At 47.0% G+C, this 17,172-nt stretch overlaps 1 protein-coding gene across 7 annotated transcripts in view; it reads left to right on the top strand.

Moving 5' to 3' along the window:
- Positions 1-17,172, top strand: part of lrrk2 (leucine-rich repeat kinase 2) — a 34,823-nt gene that overhangs the window by 13,082 nt on the left and 4,569 nt on the right. For 5 of the 7 annotated variants that reach the window (XM_048976547.1, XM_048984219.1, XM_049023525.1 and 2 more), the window contains exons 24-48: positions 347-597; positions 1,354-1,502; positions 1,634-1,727; positions 1,837-2,023; positions 2,253-2,434; positions 2,622-2,845; positions 3,263-3,390; positions 4,380-4,598; positions 5,236-5,437; positions 5,739-5,827; positions 5,964-6,151; positions 6,352-6,506; positions 12,785-12,931; positions 13,177-13,368; positions 13,577-13,723; positions 13,911-14,023; positions 14,136-14,326; positions 14,572-14,732; positions 14,889-15,059; positions 15,146-15,246; positions 15,377-15,577; positions 15,749-15,942; positions 16,027-16,099; positions 16,291-16,481; positions 16,614-16,754. In XM_048976547.1, coding sequence (XP_048832504.1) covers positions 347-597; positions 1,354-1,502; positions 1,634-1,727; positions 1,837-2,023; positions 2,253-2,434; positions 2,622-2,845; positions 3,263-3,390; positions 4,380-4,598; positions 5,236-5,437; positions 5,739-5,827; positions 5,964-6,151; positions 6,352-6,506; positions 12,785-12,931; positions 13,177-13,368; positions 13,577-13,723; positions 13,911-14,023; positions 14,136-14,326; positions 14,572-14,732; positions 14,889-15,059; positions 15,146-15,246; positions 15,377-15,577; positions 15,749-15,942; positions 16,027-16,099; positions 16,291-16,481; positions 16,614-16,754 — 4,091 coding nt within the window. Of the gene's footprint in view, positions 1-346; positions 598-1,353; positions 1,503-1,633; positions 1,728-1,836; positions 2,024-2,252; positions 2,435-2,621; positions 2,846-3,262; positions 3,391-4,379; positions 4,599-5,235; positions 5,438-5,738; positions 5,828-5,963; positions 6,152-6,351; positions 6,507-12,784; positions 12,932-13,176; positions 13,369-13,576; positions 13,724-13,910; positions 14,024-14,135; positions 14,327-14,571; positions 14,733-14,888; positions 15,060-15,145; positions 15,247-15,376; positions 15,578-15,748; positions 15,943-16,026; positions 16,100-16,290; positions 16,482-16,613; positions 16,755-17,172 lie in introns of those variants that run through there. The other 2 variants (XM_048991589.1, XM_048998717.1) reach the window with 2 other exon arrangements.

Genomic DNA, 17,172 nt, shown 5'->3' with positions numbered 1-17,172 from the left:
CAATACATGGTCTTTAAAGCCTGACTACCAATCATACTGAATTTTATTCTACATGCCTTACTCCTTAGGGTAGAGGTGGTCAATCTTATCCGCAAAGGGCCGGTGTGTGTGCGGGTTTTCACTGCCACTCCCTAATTAGAGGACTGATTGGCTGAAGAGTCCTCACACCTGGGTTTCAACAGCTGACCTAAAGGTTGCCCCAAAAACCCGCATACACACCGGCCCTTTGCGGATAAGATTGGCCACCCCTGCCTTAGGGTACCTTCAGATCATCTCTGATTGCGTCATTCATGACAGGTCCTTGACAAAGGTGTTTTTGTTGTTGTCGTTTTTTCTGCTTGCACAGAGTCTGAGGAATTTGACCCGTCTGGATCTCCATGGTAACCATCTCACGTCTTTACCGGCCGGCTTGCTGGGCTTGCCCTCACTGAGCGTGCTCAATGTGTCCCGGAACTGTGTGGGACCGCAGCTCTGCCTCCCACCCGCTGTGCAATGCCCCTCGCTGAGGCAGTTCAATCTCTCCTTCAACCACATTGCCGTGTTCCCGGACCTTCTGGGCCAGTCGCTGGAGAAGCTAGAGGAGCTTTCCCTTGAAGGGTTAGTAGTCCCTACGCTCAGTGATGGATCTTTCTCTTCGGGAGGAATTCTGCTTCATTCCCTGTTTTTGTTCCTACGACAAGCTCTGGTCATGGTGGCAATATATAGGGATAAGGTGGGATTGCTCTTAGGCTTGGGCAGTACCTCTATTTTGTCATACCGTCATACTTTCTAGAAATTTTACCGCAGGATTCTGTATGTGACAGTATTCAAAGAAATAAAGGTACGTGTATTATGTAGTCTACGGTAAACTCCAGAGTCCAGCATACGCGGGCTTGTCGGTGTGGGAGCTGAGCTATAGGGAGACGAGGAAAATTCCTTGTTGAAGAGTTAAATAGCTCACCCTCCATTTACTGGCACCTCTGTCATTGCCCGATCTGTGACCGCATGTACACCAGGCTTCACATACTGTATTCCACGTACTGTATTCTCCATCAGTTTACGGCACATTCTTAGCACATTTTGTTTTTGTGGCAATAACGTATGCATGTGCTTTACGCTCCAGTAAACGATACTGCCGTGCACTGCAATACATCGCCTCAAAATAACTTCTCCATATCAGTTTAATAGAAAGAGGGGCGTCTGTTTTTTGTTCATGACAGAATTAAAAACAACACCTGATTTCTAAACAACGGGGTACGCCATAATACCGTCGTAGCGCCCAAACCGAATCGCGGTGTTTCTGATAACGGAGAGATGCGGTGCTCTTGTGTGTTTGGGGAGTGACGCCATGGGTGGCCGTTCCCTGCGTTTCAGGAACAGGCTGACGGGGCTGTCGAGCCCACTCCTCCTGCCTGAGATGAGGCTGCTGGACATCAGCAGGAACAGCATTGAGCGTATCTGTCAGGACGCCCTGACCAGCTGCCTGAGGCTGGAGACTCTCAATGCGTCCATGAATAAACTTAGTAAGTGCAAGAAGTTGATTTTTTACACGGCCTTTTGGGGAAATCCCGTGCATCAAAGGCCAGAACCGTGATGTCAGCTGCGGATGCGTGAATGCATGATTTAATTGGTTGATTTGCCTCCTTTTGTACAGGTTGTTTTTCATCACTTCCATCAAAATTAACAACACTGAAATTAGCTGACAATAACTTCACTTGTGTTCCAGAAGTAATTCTTCAGCTTCCACTGTAAGGGTGACTTTATATATTTTTTTTGTTTTAAATGATGAACAAGCTTCATTAATGCCTATCCAATAATCTTGAAGGGGATTGAATGGGTTATACTGTATCGATGTAGTTTACGATCCCTGGACATGAGGAACAGCAGCATAACTGTCCTGCCGGGACCTGTCGCCTGGACCTCTGTTAACCTGAGTGAGCTCATCTTCAGTCACAATCGCATCGCTCTTCTGGACATCAGTGAACCTGTGTACAAGTGGGCTCGACTGGAGAAGTTACACCTCGCCGACAACATGCTTACTGAGGTAGCGAGCACCACCTGCTGGTCACAGGGAGAAATTACAGCCCAGCTGGGCAGGAGTCTCCAGGATCCTAGTTTGCACCCTGATCACAGGAATACAGGAAAAAATCCTGAAATTAGAAAAACATATACATAGGGGTCACTGGTTTTACAAAGGAAAAGCTCTTTTAATTAAAGTTTAGTTAAGATTTTTTGTGCCAAGATTTTAAAGTGTTTTGAATGTTCTGTTTCAGATTCCAAGTGAGATAGGCTTGCTGGAAAACTTGACGTCTCTAGATGTGAGCAGGAATGAGGGGCTGCGCTCCTTTCCAGATGAAATGGGCAAACTCAGCAGGCTGTGGGACCTGCCACTGGATGGGCTCAGACTCAACATGAACCTAAAGCACATCGGCAACAAGACCAAAGACATTGTCAGGTTGGTGAGGTGGTGTGATGATGGGGACACATTTGAGTGAATTAATTTAAGGGGTTATAAGGTTTTTTATCCCATTAACTGGAATCGGAACAGGAGTAGATACTTTATCACTATTCAGATATGAAATGTTTGACATGTTGCTGAAGGTTAGTGCCGCTGATAGCTGCTGTCCCTCTAAACACTTCAGGTTCCTGCAGCAGCGGCTCAAAAAGGCAGCTCCCTACTTCAGGATGAAGCTGATCATGGTGGGAAATTCTCGGAGTGGGAAAACCACACTGGTCCAGCAGCTCATGAAGCTCCGGAGGTCCCAGTGGTATGCGGACCAGCTGAGCGAGGCCATTTATGTCCAAGACTGGTCCATCCGTGTCCGCGACAAGAGAAACATAGTACTGAATGTGTGGGACTTTTCAGGTAAACCAAAACACAGGGGTACAGGGTAAAGAGCTGGCAGAGGATAAAATGATGCTTCATGAACCAAATGTTGTATCATTTGACCCCTCTAGAGGGTGCTGTCTGTTCAAAACAAGGACACAAAGCATGCCCCAAAGCAAACCAAGAGTGCCACCTAGTGGAGTCAAAAAATACAGCAAATGGTTCATGAAGTGTCATTTTGTCCATCACTACTAAGAGCAATAAGTGGTGCCAAGTACAAACATTTCATCTAGTAATTGAAACTTGTGACTTTTGGTTTGATGTCAAGTTCTGCTTAGTTGAGGATATTAAGTGGGCTCATTGCAAATGATTTAAGACCCAAATACTATACTGTACAATACTATACCATATTTCACGGAGCCCACAACAGATCATGCAAAAATTGTTTGTGCCCAGGGGGAGAGAAATTCAGCAGCTCACACTCTCATTTCATGAGCCAGCGAGCGATGTACATCGTGGTGTTCAACCTGAGCAAGGGCCCGTCTGAAGTGGAAGCCCTGAAGCCCTGGCTTTTCAACATCAAGGCGAGTGTGAGCCAAAGCTGGCCGAGATTTGGGCGGCGCCCCTTTGTGGCTGATCGTGCTGCTGGCAGCCTGATGGTGGTGCCTGTGTTCTGGTTGGATTTCCACTTCCAGTGCTCACAGAACGTCGGCACACTCGCTTCATTCTGTGACAGTGTTGCAGATTTGTTGGCTTCATGACAAAAGTCCATTGACAGACAATGTGTAACATATCTGCACATATCTTCCACACAGACACTTTCTTTTTATTAAGTGTGCTAATTTTTTGACTGACTTATTCAGTTCTGTTGCCGCTTTGCTATTAATTGCAATTGTAGTGATTGGCGCCCAAAGGGACGCTAAACAGAAATGTTTGGTGTTTTAAGAAATGGTTACTAATTAAAAAGCACACAGTGAGACTGCTTGTCAATGAACATTCTAACCCAGAGCAGCTCTTTTACAGCTATAATCTGGGTTTCAACTTATTACCACTTGAAATGAATGTTTTACTTAAAACCTTTGGCTTCTAATGTGATATATATTTGTGTAAACAAATAAAGCAATGATTTTTGTTGTAAGCCCAATAAATGTACGGTATTTTTATTGAATGAAGCAAGCATTCAATAACTTTCTGTGAGAACTGTATCTTTATTTAGCTTTATTGGAGTCTTTTGTCCAAAGTGACGCACGAGTGTGGCAGGTCATACGACACGAGCATACAGATGGCAAAGTGAGCTGCTATGCTGAGCTTCCAAAGAGTAAGCAGTCAGACGCACAAGAGGAGTGATGGATATGCCCATCTATCGTTACAAGCTAACTTTGGAAAAGCCATTAAAGAAGTAACTAGGTCTATTTACAAGATACAAGAAACAATAATGGCAACTGAAGAAATTTCAGTGGTAGGGTTAACGAAGACAAAGTGAAAAGATTGTTAGGATTTAATTTGCGCGATGCATTTATGCACCGTAACGGTGTCGTTGATGGTAACGTCCTGTGTGATCTGCCTCCTACAGGCCATTGCCCCCCTATCCCCAGTGATCCTGGTGGGCACTCATACCGACGTCTGCGAGGACCATCAACTGCAGGCATGTTTGGCAAAAATCAAGGGAGAGCTGCTGCTTCACCAGGGCTTCCCCGCAATAAGGGATTATCACATGGTCAACGCGTGCGAGGACTCCGACCCAATGAGCCGACTGCGCAAGGCTGTCATAAGGGAGGCCACTGGTTTCAAGGTACATGACGCGGCCAGATCGCATAGTGGCTGATTACTTAGAAGTCAGGCCGCACACGTAATAGATACCTGCTCCATTTCAAGTCCATCTCCATCTGTAACAACTAATGCATGTGCAACTAAGTATTTCACTGGCCTTAACTTCTGCATTGTGAATATCTGTTGACCACCAATGGAACATTCTTGCATCAGCTAATACAGACGGAATACTTCAAATGAAATCAAATGTCGATACTAACGATCTGTCACATAGAATGGCGCTGCCACATTGTTCGTTCTACCCAACAACCCAAAGTTTTGGATGCAGCGGAGCCACTTACAAACAGAAATGCGTGCATCAGTTTACGATAGTGTGTGCGGTGTGGTGCAAAGCCTGCTAGTGGCTGTTTAATTAGTCTTTCTGACCAATCGTGTGGTGTCAAATTTTATGTCAGCCAATGGAAGACATTGGGTGGGATCAAAACAAACAAAATAGTATGTGTCAGGGACCCAGCACAGTTGATCACCGCAGTGAATACTGCTCATACGACATCATATTCTCAAAACATCATCGATTTTTGTCTGAAGTATACGGCCACTGTTAGAATGCCCTGCACAGGTGACGGTGTCCGCGTGAGTGGTGTTGTGCTGTCACGCAGATCCAGGGTCAGCCGGTGATTGGGCAGCTTATCCCAGACAGCTACCTGGAGCTAGAGCGGAGGCTTCTGCAGGAAAGGGCAAGAACAGCCCATGACTTCCCTGTGCTACGTCACCAGCGCTTGCTGGACATTGTGCAGGAGAACCAGCTACAGCTGGATGAGAGCGAGCTGGCCCATGCGGTCCACTTCCTCAGCGAGGCTGGTATGGACAAACGGAACCGAGTTACTTCATGATAAATCAGTCCCACTAGTATTAGGCATAACCACATAGCACATATCAGTGCTCAATGGAGTATCACTGGGCTCTGCAAATCCAGGACTTGTTTGCAGTTCTCCCAGGTAGTTAGTTTAATAATTATTGATTCTGATTGGCCACAGAGGCTGCACAACTTAGTATATCAGTATCCTGTAACCAGTCCTTTTTTATTAAAATTCAAAAAGTTTTTCCTAAACCTGTCTCTGCCCAGCCGTCCTGCCCGCAGGTGACGACCTCTGCTTTTCAGGTGTGCTACTGCACTTTGCTGACCCGGCCCTCCAGCTTGCCGACCTCTACTTCATTAAACCCCAGTGGCTCTGCAGCATCGTTTCCCAGGTTTCGTCAGATCAGAAAAATAAGCTTATAAGTTTATGAGAACAGTAGCATATAAAGGCTAAATATTAACCGTGGAATCCTGGACTGAAAACCGGAAGAGACACTTACAGCATGCTTCACTGTTCCCTTCTCAAAGACGTCGCTGCTGAAATGTGCCTGTCGCTCGGAACAGCGGAAGGGCATCATGCGGCACTCAGTGGCTGAGAAGCTCCTCCTCGAGAGCCGGTGTTTTCCGAAACGTTACTTCGCCCAGTACCTGAAGCTTCTGGAGAAGTTCCAGGTCGCACTGCCCTTTGGAGAAGATCAGCTGCTCATACCAAGCAGGTGGGATTGAGATTCTCTCATTTCCACCGGCACAGGTTTTGCCTTACATATGCCGTCATTTGGACAGAACTGCTGTTCGCATCATTTGTGTCTAGGTCATCTATTCCCTGACTTCTCATTGGTGGAACAGTGAACATCTGGAATGGATGGGGCTTCCATAAGGGACCAGATATACCATTTGACCCCTGTTTCCTTTGTAGCCTGCCACATCGCAGACCAATGATAGAACTCCCCCACTGTGAGAATTCTGAAGTTGTTGTCCGGCTGTACGAGATGCCATACTTCCCGATGGACTTCTGGTCCAGGCATATCAATCGTCTGCTGGAGATCTCTTCATCCTTGTTGAGTGCAAAAGGTGGAGAACAATTTTGAAAAAGAATAATCCTGTGTTTCTTTAGATGTATTCCCTGAAGGGGTAGTTCATCCCACAACTGAAAAAGATGTGTTTTAGAGGGGTTTTAGTGCTATCTGTCTATCTCGAATGCTCTTCTGGAAGTTGCCTAGTTTTGGAGATATTGGCTTCTCTCAAATGTTGGGCTTCTCCCGAATATAATGAAACTGAAAGGTATTCTTTCTGTACAGCAGCATCTCTTACAAGAAATCATGACCTTGAGGTAATCCATAGACTTTGTAGCTAGCAGTTTAATGTAGGAACTATTTTCCAGTACCGAACTCCACAGACCAATCATATCACTGCACAGAAGATACAAGCACAAGCACCCCGGTGATGTCATCTGTTCAGTGATATCAGTCAAAACATATCTTTTTGGGTTTTGTGGTGAAATGCCCCTATAGACAACTTGTGTTATGTGTTTCTGTATATTTGTATATGTTATGCATATTCATGTTTATTTTTTTTTTTTTTGTGACCAAATTTTTATTTGAGATTTTTATAACAAAGAACAAAATGGAACAAAACAGAACATACTCCACCCCCACCCCACCCCCAATACACCCTGAGACAGCAGTTCAAATATAGAGAAACAAAAAACCAATAAAGGTCACCGGCACACTCAGCCACGGAGAGCACAGATAAAAATTGAGGATAAAAGAAATAACACACTTATACCACTGAAAAATGTTAGAATTAGGAAAGTAAAATCAAAACAAAAAACAAGGAATATGGCCTCAGGACATGACCTGCAACCAATCTTTGACCAGCTGCACGTCATGGACCCAGCTCTGGATTGTAGAACCAGACGAGTTGTTAATCCGGGCTGCAGAGAGTTCCAGCAGAAGCAGATCAAGAAAGGTGGACTTCCAGACAGAAGGAATGGCACGATCAGGAGACTTCCAACGAGAGGCTAATAACAACTTGGCCGCTAAGGAGGCAGACATCAGAAGCCTCTGCTGGAAGCGAGAGAGAGAGAGAGAAGAGAAGTCCAGGAGAAGAAGGACCATGGGAGACAGGGGGATGGGAGAGGAAAGAACTGAAGAGAGAGATCTGGCCACATAATCCCAAAGAGCAGCCACTGGAGGACAGTCCCAGAACATATGGAGAAAGGTACCAGGGACCTGGAGGGGACAAAGATGACACAAGGGGTCAGGCTCTAAGCCCATGAGATGGCGTTTCCTGGGAGTGGGGTATAATCTGTGAACAAACTTAAATTGTGTTTGCTGGTGATTGGGATTTTTAGAACAATTTTTAATATTATGAAAAATAACACTCCAAGATAAGACGGGGGTGGGAGAGAGCTCCCCCTGCCAGACAGAAATTATGGGGAGAGGTTTATGAGAGGATTTGCGGAGGAGGGAATAGAGACTGGACACGGGCCTAGAAACAGGAGAAAGGGACAGAGCAAATCTGCACAGCGGGTGAAACGGAAGAGGTGAGGAAAAGGAGATATTACAGGCCCTAAGCATGGACCTCAGCTGGAGGTAGAAAAAATATGAAGAAGAGGGAAGATTAAATGTGACCTTAAGAGACTGGAACAATTTGAGACCCGAGCTATCAAAAATATCACCCAGGGTGGAGATACCTGACTGAGACCAGGGCGAGGAAGAGATGGGGCGGCCTCCAATGTTCAGGACAGGATTATGGAGCAACGGAACACTGGGGTGCCATTTTGGGAAGGGGCCCAACAATTTCTCAACCCTTCTCCATGTGCGAAGGGCCTGACAGATAATCGGACCGACTGAGGCAGAGATGGATTTGAATTTAACAGGGAGGAAAGGGAGCGAGGCTAGACGATGGGGGAGAACATATTCTGCTTCGATAGGAAGCCAGGCAGGGGGATGCTGGGGAGGACTGATCCAGCTCCAAACTGGCCTTAGAGTAAAAGCAAGGTGGTAAATTTCGAAGTCCGGTAGAGAGACGCCTCCATCCAACCGGTCACGGATTAGGGTAGAGTGTCTGACGGAGGGTCTCTTGCCATCCCAAAGAAAAGTAGAAATAGTAGACTTAACCGAAGCCCAGTACCCAGGTGGAGGGGAGAGGGGAAGCATGGAACTCATAAAATTAATTCTAGGGAGCACGTTCATCTTAATAACAGCCAGCCTAGCCCGAAATGAGAGGGGAAGAGAAGACCACGAGGAGATCGAGGCTTTAATGCCCTCGAGAGTGCGGCGGAAGCCAGCAGCTGTGAGCTCTGCAACTGATGGGTAAATGTCCAACCCCAGGTATCTGAAAGACCCTGCCTGAGGAATAGAAGGAGGAAGTGAAGAGGAGCGGCAGGCAGGATTCAACGGAAGGAGAGAGGATTTTGCCCAGTTAATCCTATAGCCAGACAGGGATTCGTATGACTGAAACAGGCTAAGGACATGAGGGAGATCCACAGGAGCATTGCCGAGGTAAAGAAGCAGATCATCAGCATATAAAGAAACTGTCTGAGGGACACCTTTCACTAGGATGGGGGAAATAACATCTGAGTGACGGAGAGCGGCAGCCAGAGGCTCCAACGACAGGTTAAAGAGTAGGGGGGAGAGGGGACAGCCCTGCCTGGCCCCCTGAAGAAGCCGAAAAGGAGGAGAAATGTTGGCATTAGTCAAAAGGACAGAAGAGGGGGAGGAGTAAAGGGTCTGGACTAGGTTGGTAAAATAAGAGCCAAAACCCATTCTATGCAGGACCCTCCACAAAAAAGACCAATTCATCCTATCGAAAGCCTTCTCTGCGTCTAAAGAGAGAAGGGCGGCAGGGAAGGGAAAGGAAGGAGCAGTGTGAAGTACATGGAGGAGGCGACGGATGTTGTCGGCCGCGTGACGGGATTTAATAAAACCAGTTTGGTCTGGGTGAATCAATTTGGAAATCACCGCCTGCAGTCGACGGGCAAGCACCTTGGCAAGCAGTTTGATGTCTGAATTCATAAGGGACAACGGGCGATAGCTGGAGCAATCTGTAGGGTCCTTACCTTGTTTGAGCAACAAAGTCATCAAGGACTGATTAAGAGAAGGATGGAGATGGGAGGCAGAAATGGCAGAATTCAGCATGTGGAAGAGCGGAGTAGAGAGCTGCTTCCAGAAGGCAGAAAGGAGTTCCGGAGGGAGGCCATCGGGCCCTGGAGACTTCCCAGGGCTCATGGAGTCCAGAGCCGCTTTAAGTTCTGACATTGAAAGGGGAGCCTCGAGCATAGAGGCTTCTGGGCCTGAGAGACAAGGAAGTGGTACAGAGTCAAGAAACGAATCAGGGTCAGAGGGTGGAAAGACAGTGGGAGAGGAGAATAGATCTGAGTAAAATTGAAAAAAGCTACTGTTAATTTCCTGTGGGTCAGTGGTGAGAGCTCCGTCCTTGGTTCTAACAGAAGAAATTGAGGAGAAAGAGTCACATTGCCGGAGCCTGAGAGCCAACAACTTACTGGGCCTAGCACCTGAGACATAATATCGTGACCTAGTGCGATGAACCATAAACTCAGCGCGGTGTGACAGAAGGACATTTAGCTCCGCCCTGGTGTTTAAAATGAGGGTCTCATGATCCGGATCAACCACTACAGGACGAGCACTCTCTAAGTGAGCTAGCCGCCTTTCGAGATCACAGATCTTCCGGTGACGTTCGCGAGCCAGGCCACTGGCAAAAGCAACCGTGGCATCGCGGAGAAAGCCCTTTATTGCCATCCAGCAGTAGACTGGGTCATCAGTTGAGCCTGTATTAATTGAAATAAATTCTTCAAGTCTAGGAGTCAGATAGGCTATATATTTAGAGTTTTGAAGCAAAGAAGTGTTGAGCCTCCATCTTGGGGCCCGAGGAGAAAGAGTAGGTACAGCTAAGTGGAGGAGAGCACACTTGTGGTCAGACAAAGAGGAAGAAATCAGAGAAGCATTAGAAACAGCAGAGGCAAGAGAGCGAGAGACAAAGATATAGTCTATGCGAGACTGGGATTTGAAGCGAGATGAGAAGAAGGAAAATTCTCTGGCGGAGGGGTTAATTAGGCGGAATGAATCGACCAAATTCAAGTCCTCCACGAATTTACACAGGGAACGTGTGGAGGGAGGCACCCGGCTACCCACGAGAGAGGGAGATTTATCAAGGACAGGGTTGTGGACAGCGTTAGCATCAGTTCCAATAACAAGGTCAAATTCCTGAAATTTAAGAAGGTGGTCAGAGAGATCCCGAAAGAATGAGGCGCGTGGGGGAGTGGGAGCGTATGCGGCAACAAAGCAGACCTTCCTACCCCCCAGGTCAGAGAGGGCGTAACAGTACCTGCCGTCAGCATCCCCCCCAGAGTTAAGAATATGAATCTGAAGGGACCGCTTGACTAATATGGCTACTCCACATCTACGTGAGGAAGCTGATGAAGTGGAGATAACCCTGTAGAACCTGGAGGCCGCCCGCAGTGCATCTCGCTGGAGAAGGTGGGTCTCAATTAAAAAGGCAAGGTCGACGTGCTGCCTCTTCAAAAAATCAGTCACACTGGACCGTTTTTTGGGAGTATTCAGAGCCCTAACATTCCAGGAAGCTATATTTATATTGGCCATGATCAAAACAAAACAGACAGTAAGATGTAAACAAGGAAAAAAAAACAAGTTAACAAAATCTCAATATGCCAGACATGAACCAGAAGCTGAATGTGCCGGTCGATGAACCGTGACTTCAAGAAGTAAGTCTCAGGGAAAAACCCCTTCCCACCCCCCCAAGCAGACACAAAAATCCCCCAGACCCATGCTCCGGACAGGCAACGCAGCAGTAACATAGAAGACATTAAAAAACTAAATCGGGACTGCGGCCAGGTCCAGAACAACCCCCTCCCGCCCCCTCCGACCGAAGTCAGAAACTGCGCGCACGTGGCGCCCGAAGCTAAGCCGCAAAACAGACTAACTCCGCGCACACGTCCCCCAGCCCATTCTGAGTAACAGAGACACAGATAAAACAGACCCCGTGCCACTGCTGCTGCCCCGTGTACCGAACAGGAAAAACGGCAAATGGGAGTAGTCAGGCAATAGCACTAAAGCAGACATCCAATTAATAAACTAATAGAAGCAGGCGAAAAGTGCAGAGTAAAACAAAAACAAAAACATCCCATAACAAAACAATATACAGGACCCACAGCGATCGCAGAAAAATTATAGTAAATGTAAAAATAAATGAATAATAATATATAAAAAAGAAAACGGCAAACCCAAAGGGGAGCGAAATAATTATACGGGAAGAGTCCCAAGAGACTGAAAATGATCCATGGCGGTATTCGCGTCCTCCGGAGTAGCGGACATGACCTGCTGGCTTCCAAAAGACAGCTTCAGGCGTGCAGGGAAAATCAGGAAAGGAGAAAGACCCAACTCCTTCGCTCTCCGGATCGGCGCGTTCATCGCCTTCCTGGCTGCAGCCGTCTTGGCGCTAAAGTCTTGAAAGAAGAAAATTCTCCCACCTTCAAAACTGAGGTCCTGGACTTTGCGGGCTTCACGTACCACAGCCTGCCGGTCACGGAAGTCCATGAAGTGCATGAGGATGGGAGGCGGACGAGAAGAGGTATCGGACCGGCCATGCAGCCTGTGGGCATGGTCAATGGCTGGCTGGAAATTAGGGAGATGGGGGAAAATAGCTGGCCAGAGGCTGTTAAGAAAAGACCGCATATCGCCCCCTTCGCGCCCTAGTTTAATCCCAACTACTTTAAGATTAAGGCGACGGCTGCGGTCCTCAATCTCAGTGATTTTAACATCCAGGGAAAGTAGGCCCTTATTAAAATCAGCCAGCTCCCTGGAGTGTCGATCGGTCACAGACTTCACAGAGGCGACTTCTTTTTGAATAGATTTAAAGTCCGCCCTCAGCGAGTTCAGGTCAGCGCGGAGCTCCGAATGGTGTTGCTGGAGCGTGCCATTTAAGGAGTTCACCTGTTCGGAAACGAAGTTCTTCATTTCCTCAAGAAAAGGTGCCAGGAGAGGGGAAAGGGCCTCTTCAGAAGCGCCGCCATCAGAGCGGGGCACTTTCTTCTCCGGACTGGAAAGAACTGGGCGAGGTCTGCGCTGATTAGCAGCCATCAGGAAAAATAAAAGAATGAGCGCCGAATTCGTATAGAATTGCGAACGGGTAAGTGGCAAGGGGACTGACTAAAGGGCAAATAGGTGGATGGGACGCGCGGACGAGCAGAGTTAGGCAGCCATTAGCGACGAGCGTCACGTGACCTCTCATTCATGTTTATTTTATTACTTTTTGCACACTTATTTTTGCTGGCCCAGAAAAAAAATCTCTCACTTCATTTTAATCAGAAAAAGCTCTGAGACCAAACCAAATCTGCTGGAGGACAGGAATCTACCTGAACTGGTCTCCTGAAGCTTACTGTCTGGTGGAGTCCACATCCTGGGACGAGGCTCCCCAGAGCTTTGTCAAGATCACGGTTCCTTGCTCTCGTGAAGGTAGTCTGCAATAACATGAGCCATCCCTCAGTCTAAGTCAAAGGGGGCTTTGTCTCCAAGTACTAAAGAAATGCATGAAATCAGTTTTTTGCACAGAATTAGCTAAAATACTTAGGTGAGAAACAATTTATTTATAAGTGGTTTCAGATTAACTTTTTAGAATGGCATGTTTTGAGTGAGGTTAATGAGGGCAGGATTTATGGTGATGAAATCAGCTTAATGAGGATAATGATGTTTCTCCCTAGGTCATATCCTGCTCGGTCAGGTCGTTGACCACATCGACTCCCTTTTGGAAGAGTGGTTTCCCGGCCTCCTTACCACTGATATCCATGGCAGTGGGGAGATGTTGCTGAAAAAATGGGTGCTGTACAGTTTTGAAGATGGACAGGAATGGAGTAAGATGCTTCTGGAGGACCTTCTCACACGCATCAAGGAAGGTCAGTGTCCATAGCTAATATGCTAGTGAACCTTGAGCAAGACCGAAAATAAGACTTATGGCGCTTTTCCACTGCCAGCAGGAACCAAGCCGTACCCGACCCGTACCTAAGGGCCGAAAGCGTGAAATAGCACCATTATAGGAAACACTCTTGCCTATGATGTCACCCTAAGCACTTCATCCCTGAAAGTTTGGTTTGTGTTTTCCAGATTATCGACTGACGAATCCATCTGACCCCCGATCTACAGTTCCCATTTCCCAAATAGCACCAGATCTGATTCTTAGGGATTTGCCAGCAGGTATGATGCTCAACACTGAAGAGCTGGAGATAGACCTTTCTAAGGAGTATTTACTGGGTAAGAGTCCTTTCACTAGATGTCGAAACTTGATTACAGTGTGGCTACAGGAATGGCATGAATGTTGTTTAATGGTCTGTCACATCCTTCCCTAACTGCCGAAATCAGTACTGAAACAAAGGTTTCTGTTATTAATCATGGATTAACTGTGGACTGTAACTTGGCTGCGCTTCCTTTTGGGATTGAGGGGATGGAGGTTTTGGGTCCGTCTATCGAGCCGTCTACAAGAACGAAGAAGTAGCCGTTAAAATTTTCAACAAACATGCCTCAGAGATGGACGTACTCAGGCAGCTCAGACAGGTAATCACCCTCTCAGCTCCATTACTGCCTGGAGACACCCGGGTTCTCGGTTACCTGTAGCCCGCGGTACTGATCCAAACATGACAACGTCCTCCTGGTGTTCCGTCTCCAGGAGCTAGCTGTGCTCGGGCGCCTGCACCATCCCAGCCTGGTGTCTCTCCTGGCTGCTGGGACATCTCCTCCCTTGCTGGTCATGGAGCTGGCCCCTTGTGGGTCCCTGGACTCTCTCTTTCAACATGAAAATGGCAACTTGAACCGCAAGCTGCAGCATAGGATTGCCCTGCAGGTGGCGGATGGACTTAGGTATGGAGGTGTGAGCAGGGGGCACTCTGCAGGGATGCAGTTCCTTATTCCCGCTCAGCCGAACGCAATTAATGCGGCAGTCTCGACTCTGGTGAATGTCCATACATAATGGAATACTAATCAGGATTTAATCCTGTATGCCTGATTTAATTTATACTACTTCAGCTGAGCAGAATCAGTTTGTTTTGTTGATATGAATTAAATGGTGAATTGTAAGTGCGACGTCACCTGTTTTATTGTGGCAGATTCCTTCATGCTTCCATGATCGTTTACCGAGATCTGAAGCCACACAACATTCTTTTGTTTAATCTGAAGACGGACTCTGAGATCATCGCCAAGATCACCGATTACGGCATAGCTCAGTACTGCTGCAGTATGGGGGTCAGAACTTCAGAAGGGACCCCTGGTACGCCAATTCTCCTACATTTTGGACATTAACAAGTGAAATGTTTCACTAGATCTCGTAATCCATCTGCTGTTCAGGAACAAGATGTGAATTGTGTATGACTGATCACTGTATCACCACAGATCATGCTGTTTATGTGGTTCATGATACATACAGGATTTCGCGCTCCAGAAGTTGTCCGAGGCAACGTCATATACAACCAACAGGCCGATGTGTTCTCTTTTGGCCTGTTGATGTACGACCTGCTCACTTGCGGGGAAAGGATGTTTGATGGCATGAAGTTTCCCAGTGAGTTTGATGAAATTGCAGTGCAGGGGAAGCTGCCAGGTAAGGTTTCAGAAGGTGCCAAGGCGCATCAAAGACACGAGACATGGGGTACGAATGATGCAGAAGCTACTCTATGTTCCCCTTAGATCCAGTCAAGCACTATGGCTGCAGCCCGTGGCCTTTGTTTGAAGATCTAATGAAGCACTGTATGAAAGAGAACCCTCAGGAAAGACCCTCAGCATCAGAGGTAGGAGTTTTTCTAGAAGAAATGCATTGAGAACAACACGTGTTGTCCTCTTGCTTGCGTGAGACACGTATGCTTCTTGAGATGAATACATTACAGGTGTGTGTGTGTGTGTGTGTGTGTGTGTTTGCAGGTGTTTGACAAGCTCAACTCGGGCGAGATGCTCTGCCTGATGCGACGGGTGGATGTCTGCCGGGTGCCGAACGCTGAGTGCTTTGCAGTGGCCCGTGGGGGTGACGCGAGTCTGTGCGTCAGTGTCGGAGGGGGCAGCAGCAGCCAGAGAAGAGGCTGCGTCACATCCGTGGTGCTGAGCTCTGGGAAACTGACCGCGCAGGTGTGCAGCGAATCTTCTGCTACCCTGTCTCATCTGCGGCCCTCTAGTAGAAAGAGAGATGTGGTTCCCAGGTTACTACAAATAAGCAGCAGTAGAGCATTTGAGTCATACTTGCGTGGATTTGTCATGGGTGCAATGAATGACGAAGACGTGTTACCCCTCCCAATACAGGAGATTGACAGCAGTCCCATCCTGTGCCTTGTGACAGTGCGAGTCCCTGAGGAAGGCAGCGATTGGCTGGTGGCAGGAACCCAGGCAGGATCTCTGATAGTAATAAACACGGCGGACATGTCCGTTCTGCACCGTCTTCAAAGAGTCACTGACGCTGTGACTTCCCTCTTCTTTCACTGTGACTCAGAACACAGGTGAGCCAGTATTAAGCTGTGTGATTATAGGCATATAAGGTACAAGAAAACAGTATTTCAACCATGGCTTATGTTCTTCTTAAGGCATAAGAGGAGCCATTTGTTAGTGGGAACAGCTGATGGAGTTCTGGCTGTTTATGATGAATCAGAGATTCAGGTAGTGAGGGATGCACGTCTATCTCCTACGTAATTATTCATCATGGACTTCAGTTATTCGCCATATATTTGGCAACACATTTCGACACGTAGCTGTTTCAGAACTGGATTGGGAACCATATGAAGCTTAAAGAACAGTTTTGTGATTTAATATAAACAGAATTACCTGCTTTCTCTGGTTTTAAACTACAGTATGACAGTGGCCAGCCTCTGAAGACACTGCATATCGGGACCATTAACACTCCCATAATGAGCCTGGGCCAGTCTGGTTGCCCACTGGACGGAACCACCATCTGGGCCGGCTGTGGAACCCAAGTTTTGGGATTTAATGCAGACTATGATGTCCTGAAGACCATTGAAACCAAACTAAATTGCTTTAATCAGTAAGTTTTCTTTCTTCTGTGGGGAAATTGAACAAATCTGAGGCACAGAATACATTTCGCATGAAGTATTCAGGAAGGTGAGTGCAGATGCAAGAAGAGCAACATTAAGACTGCTTTGCATTAATGATGCAGATGGGGCAGTGAAACCAATATTTCCCGCTTGGCGGTGGATAAGCACATCTATGTCAGCAAGGTGAGGACCCACACAGTAGAAGTTTGGGACAGGAAGAGCGAGAGGATGAGCAACCTCATTGACTGTGCTCAGATACTAAGGTGAGCATAACGCTAAATACAGTGAGTATTCATACAAGCTGTATACAGGTCTCACCTATATGTGTGTCTCGTATGCCTCGTTTCCACCAATGTGGTGCTGGTGCCGGTGCCGGACTTTTTCCCAGTCCGGAACTAGTTCCGCATGTTTCCACTGCAAAAAAAAAAACTGGCCCTGAACCAGAAAAAAATGCTCCAGCACAGAAAAGCTGGTCTCAGAATTTGGCACCATAACATCAGCGAAAGCAGGACAGGCTGTTGCATCCAAACCTTCCTCATACTCTGACAATTTAATCCATAACCTACATAGTTTAGTCTAATAACATCAGTGCTGGCAGTGAAACAACCAGACAGCTTATTAGCGGAATAATGTTGCATCGTTGTTATCTTCTAAAAAAAATGAAAGATCGATCTGCTGGCC

The sequence above is a fragment of the Brienomyrus brachyistius genome, chromosome 1 (genome assembly GCF_023856365.1).
Source record: "Brienomyrus brachyistius isolate T26 chromosome 1, BBRACH_0.4, whole genome shotgun sequence".
Classification (NCBI taxonomy): Eukaryota; Metazoa; Chordata; class Actinopteri; order Osteoglossiformes; family Mormyridae; genus Brienomyrus; species Brienomyrus brachyistius.
Note: the sequence above shows the minus strand (reverse complement) of the source record. Positions and strands in the feature narration are given on the sequence as shown.